Below are 12,636 nucleotides of genomic sequence, written 5' to 3'. Positions count from 1 at the left end.
CCTTCCCTATAAGCATACCTTTGAGGTGTCCATGGGTCTGCCTACCCAGCCTAGCCAAAGCTCATCTAGTCAGTCCTTAGCTCCATTCCTGGTCAGTCACCGGAACCCCGCGGCTCCCTTTGTCTAAACTTCCTACTTCCCACTATTTTTCCTCTGACACCATTCCTTGGATCCTACAGGAATTCCACATCTTATTACCCTAGCATTAAATTAGTCTCTGGGGAAAACCGAATTAACCTCATGGGAAATGGATTGGATCGATTTGTGCTTGCTGGGCATCCCACAGTGGCAATATCCCCAGTGTCACTGTTCTAGAAGGCATATATCCATCAACTTAATTCCAATATTAAGAACCTCGTTCTGTCATACACCCAGATACCACTGAGATACAAATGAAGCCGCGGCTGGCCCAGCTTGAAGGCACGCCTCCTGCTTGCCTGGAGGTGCAGGGGGCGGACCGCCCATGCAGATGCGTGTTAGTGACCCGCAAGGATGTGATGGGGAAAGGAAGGCTCTAAACAAGGGCTCTAGGCAGGCTGGACAAGGGAAAGAATGGTCAGCTTACTGGGGAAGGAGGGCAGTAGAGCAGAAAGGGTGGAGAAGGACCCCTGGGGGCAGCCATCCTGGGCTCGATCCTCTTGGCCCAAGGAATTAATCGATTTGTAGATGTAGACGGACAATCTCTGAGATCCGGGTAATCGATCACTCTGTGCCTTGGAAAGCCAGGTCCCGGAACTGTACCTGCCTACATTCTGGGGGCAGCCGGGTAGCGCAGGGGATAAAGCACCAACCCTAAAGTTCAAATATGGCCTCAGACACTTAACGCATCCTGGGTGTGTGAGCCTGGACAAGTTACTTATCCCCAATAGCAAAAAAAAAAAAGCAAGTTTACATTCTAGAGTTATATGGGTAAAATCCAAATCCTTGCTACCACAGTGAATGAAAAGACGAGAGGGAAAATGTGATCTTCTTGGCCCCTGAAAGGATCTAAAACTCAGGGTCTTTTACCTGCCGAGCTTGGGGTCTTCCTCCCTCACCCCCTCTTACAGGGGGTCACTCAAACGCGCGAGCTGTGGGAGGGAGGAATCCACCCCGTTTTACGCATGCGCAAAGCCTTTCGCCTCTCCATAGCTCCTTCAGCAGCCTTTTTTCCAGTGGCAGTCAAGGAAAGTCAGAGAGCGCGCGAGGGAGGTGTCCCGAAGCGCAGGCGCAAGTTCGAGGAGCGTGGCGGAAGTAGAAACCGAAGAAGGAAAGAAGAGGTCAGAAGGGGGCGGAGCTAAGCAAGGACGCGGCAGCTCATATCCCCACAGGGAAAGGCACGGGATAAAGCCCTCCGCCCCACCTGAGACCCCGCCCCCCGACCGAGGCCCCGCCCCTTCTTGCGCTATGGAGACGTCATCACCGTCGCCGCAGCCTGAGATGGAGCAGAACCGAGCAGGTAGGAGCGGGACTAGAACGGGGCAGCGGGGCCGAGCTTCGGGGTCCTCAGCTCTGCGCCCCCGGCTCCCAGGCACTCCTAGCGCCGCTGTCGCCATGTTTCCCGTGGAGTCTCCTGCGAGCTCCGGGCCTGCTCTGTGACGGGGAAGTGGCAGTTCCAAGCTGGAGAGAAAGGAAGGAACTGACTTCTTTTTTCCCTCCGCCACGCATGCGCGGCCCCGCCCCACTCCTCCCTCCACACAGGCTCCTCCCCTCCCTCCCTTCTGTGGAGACTTGGATTCAAATCCACCCCTGACTTTCATGAGCTTTCGGGTGCTGCACAAATCATAGTTTTCTCATCTCTCTAATGGGGACATTTGTACTTATAATAATAACGAGACCTTCCTAGTATAAATAGAGAGCGTTAGTATGATTGGAAACCGGAAGACCTGGGTTCAAATCCAACGTGAGCCAGCGTGAGCCTTCAGCACCTCTCCTAAGACTAAGAGGCGTCCGTCAGGTCTCCCTCTCCAGGGAATGATGGCAATTATTATTACAATTGTTTCAGATTTTCAGGGTGCTTTACAAATACTATTTCTTTTCACAGCAACTGTAAAGTAGAGGGGATTATTATCCCCATCTTTCTGGCGAGTAAACTGAAGCTGAGAGGTTCATTAACCCGTCCTGGGCCGTCCTGTTGATATTTATCATTGTAGTCTACATTGGTAGAAGGCTGGCTGCGATGTGGGCCTCCCTGACTCCCAGAGGCAGCGCGGTCTCGGATGCCCCGCTGGGCTGTTATTCCTAAAATCATAGACCTGATTCCAGTGTCCGGCGCCGTTTGAGGTTCAAGTGAAATGATCTAGAGGCCGAGGACAGAAGGTAGCAGGCTGAGGGTACTGCTTGGTAAAAGAACCCTCCCTCCCTTAGTAAAAGAACCCTGCCCTCCCTTAGTAAAAGAACCCTGCCCTCCCTTAGTAAAAGAACCCTGCCTCCCTTTGTAAAAGAACCCTGCCCTCCCTTAGTAAAAGAACCCTGCCTCCCTTAGTAAAAGAACCCTGCCTCCCTTAGTAAAAGAACCCTGCCTCCCTTAGTAAAAGAACCCTGCCTCTCTTTGTAAAAGAACCCTGCCTCCCTTTGTAAAAGAACCCTGCCTCCCTTAGTAAAAGAACCCTGCCCTCCCTTAGTAAAAGAACCCTGCCTCCCTTAGTAAAAGAACCCTGCCTCCTTTAGTAAAAGAACCCTCCCCTCCCTTAGTAAAATAACCCTGCCCTCCCTTAGTAAAAGAACCCTGCCTCCCTTTGTAAAAGAACCCTGCCTCCCTTTGTAAAAGAACCCTGCCCTCCCTTAGTAAAAGAACCCTGCCCTCCCTTAGTAAAAGAACCCTACCCTCCCTTAGTAAAAGAACCCTGCCTCCCTTAGTAAAAGAACCCTGCCTCCCTTTGTAAAAGAACCCTGCCTCCCTTTGTAAAAGAACCCTGCCTCCCTTAGTAAAAGAACCCTGCCTCCCTTAGTAAAAGAACCCTGCCCTCCCTTAGTAAAAGAACCCTGCCTCCCTTTGTAAAAGAACCCTGCCCTCCCTTAGTAAAAGAACCCTGCCTCCTTAGTAAAAGAACCCTGCCCTCCCTTAGTAAAAGAACCCTGCCTTCCCTTAGTAAAAGAACCCTGCCCTCCCTTAGTAAAAGAACCCTGCCTCCCTTGTAAAAGAACCCTGCCCTCCCTTAGTAAAAGAACCCTGCCTCCCTTTGTAAAAGAACCCTGCCCTCCCTTAGTAAAAGAACCCTGCCTCCCTTAGTAAAAGAACCCTGCCTCCCTTAGTAAAAGAACCCTGCCTCCCTTTGTAAAAGAACCCTGCCTCCCTTTGTAAAAGAACCCTGCCTCCCTTAGTAAAAGAACCCTGCCTCCCTTTGTAAAAGAACCCTGCCCTCCCTTAGTAAAAGAACCCTGCCTCCCTTAGTAAAAGAACCCTGCCTCCCTTAGTAAAAGAACCCTGCCTCCCTTAGTAAAAGAACCCTGCCTCCCTTAGTAAAAGAACCCTGCCTCCCTTTGTAAAAGAACCCTGCCTCCCGTAGTAAAAGAACCCTGCCCTCCCGTAGTAAAAGAACCCTGCCCTCCCGTAGTAAAAGAACCCTGCCTCCCTTAGGAAAAGAACCCTGCCCTCTGGAAAAGAACCCTGCCTCCCTTAGGAAAAGAACCCTGCCCTCCCTTAGGAAAAGAACCCTGCCCTCCCTTAGGAAAAGAACCCTGCCCTCCCTTAGGAAAAGAACCCTGCCCCCCTTAGTAAAAGAACCCTGCCTCCCTTTGTAAAAGAACCCTGCCCTCCCTTAGGAAAAGAACCCTGCCCTCTGGAAAAGAACCCTGCCTCCCTTAGTAAAAGAACCCTGCCCTCCCTTAGTAAAAGAACCCTGCCCCCCTTAGTAAAAGAACCCTGCCTCCCTTTGTAAAAGAACCCTGCCCTCCCTTAGTAAAAGAACCCTGCCTCCCTTTGTAAAAGAACCCTGCCCTCCCTTAGTAAAAGAACCCTGCCTCCCTTAGTAAAAGAACCCTGCCTCCCTTAGTAATAGAACCCTGCCTCCCTTTGTAAAAGAACCCTGCCTCCCTTTGTAAAAGAACCCTGCCCTCCCTTAGTAAAAGAACCCTGCCTCCCTTTGTAAAAGAACCCTGCCCTCCCTTAGTAAAAGAACCCTGCCTCCCTTAGTAAAAGAACCCTGCCTCCCTTAGTAAAAGAACCCTGCCTCCCTTAGTAAAAGAACCCTGCCCTCCCGTAGTAAAAGAACCCTGCCCTCCCGTAGTAAAAGAACCCTGCCCTCCCGTAGTAAAAGAACCCTGCCTCCCTTAGTAAAAGAACCCTGCCTCTCTTTGTAAAAGAACCCTGCCTCCTTAGTAAAAGAACCCTCCCTCCCTTAGTAAAAGAACCCTGCCCTCCCTTAGTAAAAGAACCCTGCCTCCCTTTGTAAAAGAACCCTGCCTCCCTTTGTAAAAGAACCCTGCCCTCCCTTAGTAAAAGAACCCTGCCCTCCCTTAGTAAAAGAACCCTGCCCTCCCTTAGTAAAAGAACCCTGCCCTCCCTTAGTAAAAGAACCCTGTCTCCCTTTGTAAAAGAACCCTGCCTTCCTTAGTAAAAGAACCCTGCCTCCCTTAGTAAAAGAACCCTGCCTCCCTTAGTAAAAGAACCCTGCCCTCCCTTTGTAAAAGAACCCTGCCTCCCTTAGTAAAAGAACCCTGCCCTCCCTTAGTAAAAGAACCCTGCCTCCCTTAGTAAAAGAACCCTGCCCTCCCTTAGTAAAAGAACCCTGCCTCCCTTAGTAAAAGACCCTGCCTCCTTAGTAAAAGAACCCTGCCTCCCTTAGGAAAAGAACCCTGCCTCCCTTAGTAAAAGAACCTGCCTCCCTTAGTAAAAGAACCCTGCCTCCTTTGTAAAAGAACCCTGCCTCCCTTAGTAAAAGAACCTGCCTCCCTTAGTAAAAGAACCCTGCCTCCCTTAGTAATAGAACCCTGCCTCCCTTTGTAAAAGAACCCTGCCTCCCTTTGTAAAAGAACCCTGCCCTCCCTTAGTAAAAGAACCCTGCCTCCCTTTGTAAAAGAACCCTGCCCTCCCTTAGTAAAAGAACCCTGCCTCCCTTAGTAAAAGAACCCTGCCTCCCTTAGTAAAAGAACCCTGCCTCCCTTAGTAAAAGAACCCTGCCTCCCGTAGTAAAAGAACCCTGCCCTCCCGTAGTAAAAGAACCCTGCCCTCCCGTAGTAAAAGAACCCTGCCTCCCTTAGTAAAAGAACCCTGCCTCTCTTTGTAAAAGAACCCTGCCTCCTTTAGTAAAAGAACCCTCCCCTCCCTTAGTAAAAGAACCCTGCCCTCCCTTAGTAAAAGAACCCTGCCTCCCTTTGTAAAAGAACCCTGCCTCCCTTTGTAAAAGAACCCTGCCTCCCTTAGTAAAAGAACCCTGCCCTCCCTTAGTAAAAGAACCCTGCCCTCCCTTAGTAAAAGAACCCTGCCCTCCCTTAGTAAAAGAACCCTGTCTCCCTTTGTAAAAGAACCCTGCCTTCCTTAGTAAAAGAACCCTGCCTCCCTTAGTAAAAGAACCCTGCCTCCCTTAGTAAAAGAACCCTGCCCTCCCTTTGTAAAAGAACCCTGCCTCCCTTAGTAAAAGAACCCTGCCCTCCCTTAGTAAAAGAACCCTGCCTCCCTTAGTAAAAGAACCCTGCCTCCCTTAGTAAAAGAACCCTGCCTCCCTTAGTAAAAGAACCCTGCCTCCTTAGTAAAAGAACCCTGCCTCCCTTAGGAAAAGAACCCTGCCTCCCTTAGTAAAACAACCCTACCTCCCTTAGTAAAAGAACCCTGCCTCCTTTGTAAAAGAACCCTGCCTCCCTTAGTAAAAGAACCTGCCTCCCTTAGTAAAAGAACCCTGCCTCCCTTAGTAAAAGAACCCTGCCTCCCTTAGTAAAAGAACCCTGCCTCCCTTTGTAAAAGAACCCTGCTTCCCTTAGTAAAAGAACCCTGCCTCCCTTAGTAAAAGAACCCTGCCTCCTTTGTAAAAGAACCTGCCTCCCTTAGTAAAAGAACCCTGCCTCCCTTAGTAAAAGAACCCTGCCTCCTTAGTAAAAGAACCCTGCCTCCCTTAGTAAAAGAACCCTGCCTCCCTTAGTAAAAGAACCCTGCCTCCCTTTGTAAAAGAACCCTGCCCTCCCTTAGTAAAAGAACCCTGCCTCCCTTTGTAAAAGAACCCTGCCTCCCTTTGTAAAAGAACCCTGCCCTCCCTTAGTAAAAGAACCCTGCCTTCCCTTAGTAAAAGAACCCTGCCCTCCCTTTGTAAAAGAACCCTGCCCTCCCTTTGTAAAAGAACCCTGCCCTCCCTTAGGAAAAGAACCCTGCCCTCCCTTAGGAAAAGAACCCTGCCTCCCTTAGGAAAAGAACCCTGCCTCCCTTAGGAAAAGAACCCTGCCTCCCTTAGGAAAAGAACCCTGCCTCCCTTAGTAAAAGAACCCTGCCTTCCCTTAGTAAAAGAACCCTGCCCTCCCTTAGTAAAAGAACCCTGCCTCCCTTAGTAAAAGAACCCTGCCTCCCTTAGTAAAAGAACCCTGCCCTCCCTTAGTAAAAGAACCCTGCCTCCCTTAGTAAAAGAACCCTGCCTCCCTTTGTAAAAGAACCCTGCCTCCCTTTGTAAAAGAACCCTGCCTCCCTTTGTAAAAGAACCCTGCCTCCCTTTGTAAAAGAACCCTGCCCTCCCTTAGTAAAAGAACCCTGCCCTCCCTTAGTAAAAGAACCCTGCCTCCCTTTGTAAAAGAACCCTGCCTTCCCTTAGTAAAAGAACCCTGCCTCCCTTAGTAAAAGAACCCTGCCTCCCTTAGTAAAAGAACCCTGCCTCCCTTAGTAAAAGAACCCTGCCCTCCCTTAGTAAAAGAACCCTGCCTCCCTTAGTAAAAGACCCTGCCTCCCTTAGTAAAAGAACCCTGCCTCCCTTAGTAAAAGAACCCTGCCTCCTTAGTAAAAGAACCCTGCCTCCCTTTGTAAAAGAACCCTGCCTCCCTTAGTAAAAGAACCTGCCCTCCTTAGTAAAAGAACCCTGCCTCCCTTAGTAAAAGAACCCTGCCTCCCTTAGTAAAAGAACCCTGCCTCCCTTTGTAAAAGAACCCTGCCTTCCCTTAGTAAAAGAACCCTGCCCTCCCTTTGTAAAAGAACCCTGCCCTCCCTTAGTAAAAGAACCCTGCCCTCCCTTAGTAAAAGAACCCTGCCTCCCTTTGTAAAAGAACCCTGCCTTCCTTAGTAAAAGAACCTGCCTCCCTTAGTAAAAGAACCCTGCCTCCCTTAGTAAAAGAACCCTGCCCTCCCTTTGTAAAAGAACCCTGCCTCCCTTAGTAAAAGAACCCTGCCCTCCCTTAGTAAAAGAACCCTGCCTCCCTTAGTAAAAGAACCTGCCTCCCTTAGTAAAAGAACCCTGCCTCCCTTAGTAAAAGAACCCTGCCTCCCTTAGTAAAAGAACCCTGCCTCCCTTAGGAAAAGAACCCTGCCTCCCTTAGGAAAAGAACCCTGCCTCCCTTAGTAAAAGAACCCTGCCCTCCCTTTGTAAAAGAACCCTGCCTCCCTTAGTAAAAGAACCCTGCCCTCCCTTAGTAAAAGAACCCTGCCTCCCTTAGTAAAAGAACCCTGCCTCCCTTAGTAAAAGAACCCTGCCTCCCTTTGTAAAAGAACCCTGCCTTCCTTAGTAAAAGAACCCTGCCCTCCCTTAGTAAAAGAACCTGCCTCCCTTAGTAAAAGAACCCTGCCTCCCTTAGTAAAAGAACCCTGCCCTCCCTTAGTAAAAGAACCCTGCCTCCTTAGTAAAAGAACCCTGCTCCCTTAGTAAAAGAACCCTGCCCTCCCTTAGTAAAAGAACCCTGCCCTCCCTTAGTAAAAGAACCCTGCCTCCCTTAGTAAAAGAACCCTGCCTCCTTAGTAAAAGAACCCTGCCTCCTTTGTAAAAGAACCCTGCCCTCCCTTAGTAAAACAACCCTACCTCCCTTAGTAAAAGAACCCTGCCTCCCTTAGTAAAAGAACCCTGCCTCCCTTAGTAAAAGAACCCTGCCCTCCCTTAGTAAAAGAACCCTGCCCTCCCTTAGGAAAAGAACCCTGCCCTCCCTTAGGAAAAGAACCCTGCCTCCAGTAGTTTACACTCCGTGGCCTAGGGAAGACCGGTGATTTCGCCGAGAAGGACTTCCTGGTCGGGAAAGGCCCTAGGTCGGGACCTGCGGCAGGGTATGGGGGAGCCACAGCGGCCTCTGTGCTGGGCCTGAGTACTCGGGAATGGGCAGATGGGAAGGAGGGGTAGGACTGGGATCGGGAAGGCTCCTTGAAGAGGGGGGCTTGCGCCCACGTGCCTGGTCACGCCCAGTCCCAGTGGCGGGCATGTGGGTGCAGGCTGGTTATGGCCTGGGCCGTGGGCAGAGCTTCTGACCTCCCTGGGCTCTGATCCTGGGCAAGTCCTTTGATGCTCCAGACAGCTGTGTGTAAGTTACATTCCCAAGTACCCAAAAGCACGTGTGTCTGCCGTGAGCACAACCAACAACCACGGTGCTGCCGTGTTAGCCTGCACAGAGGCCCGGAGGACGGTGGGAGGGAGGGACGTGGGACCCCCGGCGGAGGGCGAGCTTCACAGGACTGCAGGGGCTGCTAACCGAGGCATTGGGGGCTTAGGGCTGGGCTTTGTGTTTTTTTAAATTTTGATAACTATTTCAGTAAATAAAATAAATATAGTTGCGTGCAGAGGGATGCTCCTGGAGTCAGGAGGACCTGAGTTCAAATGCTGTCTCTTAGTTTTGATGTATGAGTGTGTGGTGTGTATGTATTTATAATCCTATGGATTTTATTTTGAGCATTGACAGACATTTTGAGAAGGGGCTTTATGTACTTTACCGTCTTTCCAGAGGGGTCAGGGCATCCCAGAAAGTTAAGAACACTTATTTTAAAATTGATGGCACTCATCCTTTATGTTGTCTGATTTCACCTCAAAATTTACAATCTCCTTTTTCTTATATTTTGTCCAAATATATTACTCTTTTTAAAACTTATGAGCCATGATCATTGGCATCTTAGTTCACAAGTGGAATGAAAAGGGAGAGGAGAGAGATTTACTGAGATGATGGACAAGAAGAAAGAATGCATGGGAAAATGGTCTGAAGGAGGTTTTGACTGAACAAGGAATTAATGGAATTATGAGAAAACTGAGAAAACAAAGGATTATGGTCCATGTATAGACTTGGGGGGGGGAGATATCAGGTTTGACCCCCTGCCCTAGGTAGGCGGGCTTGTTGGACCCAGACAGTTGGCCAGTTGCCCTTTGGCTGAAGAGAAATCGCATATACATATACATTCCAAGTGGGCTGTTCCCACCCCAGGGATGAATGTCAGCCCTGAATGGTAAGCTGAGTCTCCTGGCCCTAGCTACCTCCAGTCCTTAGCCCCAGGGAGCTGAGCAGTGAGGCCCTCGGCTCCTGGGCAGGTCTGATTGTACTTCTGTTCGCTTGCCCTGCCCGGGAGCTATTGTCCCATTTTGCTTGACACCATACCTGGCCCCTTAGACAGTTACAGGTCCTCCAAAAATAATGCCTTCTGTGTATGGATGTTTACTTGTGTAACTTGCAACTTTTCCATGCCTTCCCATCACTCTCTGAGTTATATTTATACCCATTTGAAATTTTCTTCCTAGCTTGAGGTGTGTGTGTGTGTGTGTGTGACAGAGATGGACAGAAATAGGAAGGGACCACATTCATACTTGGGCTGTGTCCTCTTAGGATATGGTCTCCTTGTCTTCTCTCCTTGCATGTCTTCTATGAACACCGTTGGTGGTGGTAGATACAACTTGCTAACACCTGCCATAAATTAATTGCCTCTTGGGCCGCTTACAGTTTTGATTCTTCTGAGTTGGTGGTGGTCTGATTTATGGCCATATAACTTTACTGAGCAAATATTGCTGTTAAAGAGATTGTCCATTTGTGTATGTAGTTGATGCTCTTGCTAAATTAAAAGGTTCAGGAAGTGAATGATTATAAATAATAAAAATGTTTCTGTCTACCACTTTTAATATGATACCATACACAGGCTATTTCTTTTGTTTTGAATTTGAAGGACTTAATTACTGTATTTGTTTTTTTTTTTCCCCATAATAGTCCTAGAATGGAAATGACTTAAATAAGGAAGATGTAAAAAAACAATTCTAAAATTAGCTCAATGATAATGTTAGATTTTTTTTATTATTATTAATTGCAACTAAATGACCACAATATTGTGTATGAAATTATGATGGCAATTCAGAGTCAAGAAAACAAAACTCTTTTATGTTTCATTTGGGAAGCACAGTTTTCATAAGAAATACATTATTTTGGCTAAAGCATATTATTACACAGAATGGGATTTGCTATTAAGGAAAGTAGCACATATATAAAAATGCCCATTTTTTTTCAGAAACCATATTTATCACTCCTTTTTATATGACGTTTACACCGTTCACTTGTGTTGTTGAGCATTGGCAAGCACCACAAGCAGAAGAGGAGCAGAAGGAAAACAAAGATGACAAGCAGGTGTGTCCTTCAAAAATACCACTGAATTAATTTGCTCACCTAGAGCCATAAAAGATCCTTCAGCTTAACATCTGGTCCTTATTTTAAATGAGCATTGTTGAATTTTAGCACCCACTGTTTGGAGCTAAATTGATGAAGGCTTGCTGAGCCAGTAATAGAAAACATTATGTTGCCGATTATATTCAAACATTATCTAATTCTACATTTAAGCAGTTTTCTATTTTATCTTTGATAAGTTATTAAAAGGACATTTAAGATCATACTTAAATATTTTATTTTATCGTGATTCCATTTTCTAAAACAAATACTTTTTTTTTATTAGTTTACATATTTTCTCAGTTCATTAGCTTGGATATTATAATTTTATCTGAGTGTAATTAATTTGAAGTATGATAGTCCTTTTCCATTTTGCTATCAATTGTTTATTCCTTGATGGTGGACTTACTCATTTGGTTATCTCCCTCTTTCCTATTCAGTTAATTTCGCTAAATATTACTATAGTGCCCCCTCATGATGAAATATGACTAAAAAAATTAATCCTCACGAACATCCATTTTATTCTCCTAACCCTTGATAGAAACATTAAAGTCTATACTTCTTACATACTTATTAAAAATACACACAAGAACACAATTCAAGAAGCAATCATCAGGTGTTTAGGCTGTGCATAGGCTGTGCTAGAAGTTTTGGAGGATTTAAAAAAGCATAATTAGCATTGAATTTCCATCCATTGGGATGTAACAGGGATTCAATGGTTTTCTAACATTTTAGGCATCTATACTAATTCTTGTATGTTTCAAAAATTCTGCAGGACTCACTGCTTTAAAAATTATAGGAAGTTTTTCAGCTCCCATTCTTACTGATCTTCTTTAGCAAATGTGCTATGAAAGCTTTATATAGTAGGTCTCTTTTAAAATAAAAACAAAGCATCATATGGAAAATGCTGTTTCTGGCCAAATCTCATTTCTCATTAAAATTTAAGTTCCCATTAGTCAGGTAGTTATTCAGATGACCAGAAGTGCTAATTGACCCTTTAGGAGGTCTCAGCTTTATTTGACTTGGGCATTTTGTTTGAGATTGTTATAGTCCTGGCAAAGCGTAGTTATGGAAAGCATTTAGAAATCACATAATTGATCTCATTACTCAAAACTGTTAAAAGTAAGGAAGTTGTGGAGAGTGCTACAGAAGATTGGACAGAACACGTGGGCGTGCTGGGCTGGGCCAATTCCCAGCTGCTCCTGTTCACCAGGGGGTGCTGAGCTGCCTGCTGCCCCCTGATCTCCGGGAGTGCTACCGGAGCCCTCCCAGTTATCTGCTTTTTTCTAGCAGGGGAATTGAGGCTTCATGTTCTGCCAAGGTGCTTTGTGAGACGACTACAGTAATCTTCCTCCTGAGAGCAGTTCTAAGATTGACCAGTTCTTGGAACTTCTCTTGGGGATGCATTGACACTGTTGCTTGTTCAGCACTTATTTATGTTTGGTAGGATAAGGCTACTGCTCTAGGGTTACTCAGCTGGTAAAGTCAGGGATTTGTTTCCAGGCTAATTAATCTATTGAGCTTTCACTGGTGGATAGATTTTTTCCTTAAATAGTGGGGCTTTTTTTCTTCTTAAACCAACACAACAATTTGTTCTCAAAGTCACTTTTGGTATAAACTGAAAGGCGCATTAGAAACAGAAATGAAAGCTCAAAGTATCTAATTATCTGATAAAGGTGGGGGAAAAAATCCATCAGTGAAAGCCAGCAGAATCCTATAAGCAATTAGTGTCTGGGGATCAATCAGGAAGTTAAGGTGATACACATTTGATTTGGTGGGAGATTACTGATGAAAGCTAGTAAAGAGGTCCTTTTTGTGTTCTAAATACCATTCTTGATTGCACCTGATTAGTAAGGTGATGATCACAGAATTTTGAGCTAGAGTGGACTCAGTTAGCCCAACTCCATTGAGAAAGGAACTGAGGCTTAACAGGAGAGATGAAGTGACTTGCTTGGATCACTGTAAAGGAACTTGCCAAAAACACAGAAAATTTAATGGGTTGTGATCTGTCTTTCAAGAGGTGCTAGGGTTGTTCTGCCCTTCTGCAGACAGAAATAGAACTATTCTAAGTAATGGAGAGGTGGATTTCAATTGAACATAAGGAAAACAATTTTTGAAGGTGTCTCAAAACAGAAT

At 46.4% G+C, this 12,636-nt stretch overlaps 1 protein-coding gene and 1 long non-coding RNA gene across 14 annotated transcripts in view; one reads left to right on the top strand and one right to left on the bottom strand.

The window, feature by feature from the left end:
* Positions 1 to 1,264: 1,264 nt before the first annotated feature.
* Positions 1,265 to 12,636, top strand: part of CMC1 (C-X9-C motif containing 1) — a 72,784-nt gene continuing 61,412 nt past the window's right edge. The window contains exon 1 of the mRNA XM_051963189.1: positions 1,265 to 1,438. Within this exon, the coding sequence (XP_051819149.1) occupies positions 1,387 to 1,438 (52 nt within the window). The 5' untranslated portion in view covers positions 1,265 to 1,386. The remainder of the gene's footprint in view (positions 1,439 to 12,636) is intronic.
* LOC127539153 (uncharacterized) lies at positions 4,510 to 8,059 on the bottom strand. Of its 13 annotated transcripts, none has more exons than XR_007947855.1 (6): positions 7,905 to 8,059; positions 7,648 to 7,721; positions 7,485 to 7,555; positions 7,185 to 7,323; positions 6,043 to 6,536; positions 4,510 to 4,731 (listed from the first exon to the last, which is right to left on the bottom strand). It is a non-coding gene; the product is annotated as an uncharacterized LOC127539153 (long non-coding RNA). The 13 variants fall into 13 exon arrangements; XR_007947856.1 differs by having other exon boundaries at positions 7,508 to 7,555; positions 7,648 to 7,698; XR_007947858.1 differs by lacking the exons at positions 7,485 to 7,555; positions 7,648 to 7,721 and adding an exon at positions 7,761 to 7,813.

This window comes from Antechinus flavipes, chromosome 5, assembly GCF_016432865.1.
Source record: "Antechinus flavipes isolate AdamAnt ecotype Samford, QLD, Australia chromosome 5, AdamAnt_v2, whole genome shotgun sequence".
In the NCBI taxonomy this organism is placed as follows: domain Eukaryota; kingdom Metazoa; phylum Chordata; class Mammalia; order Dasyuromorphia; family Dasyuridae; genus Antechinus; species Antechinus flavipes.
This window is presented reverse-complemented; position numbering and strand designations above follow the sequence as displayed.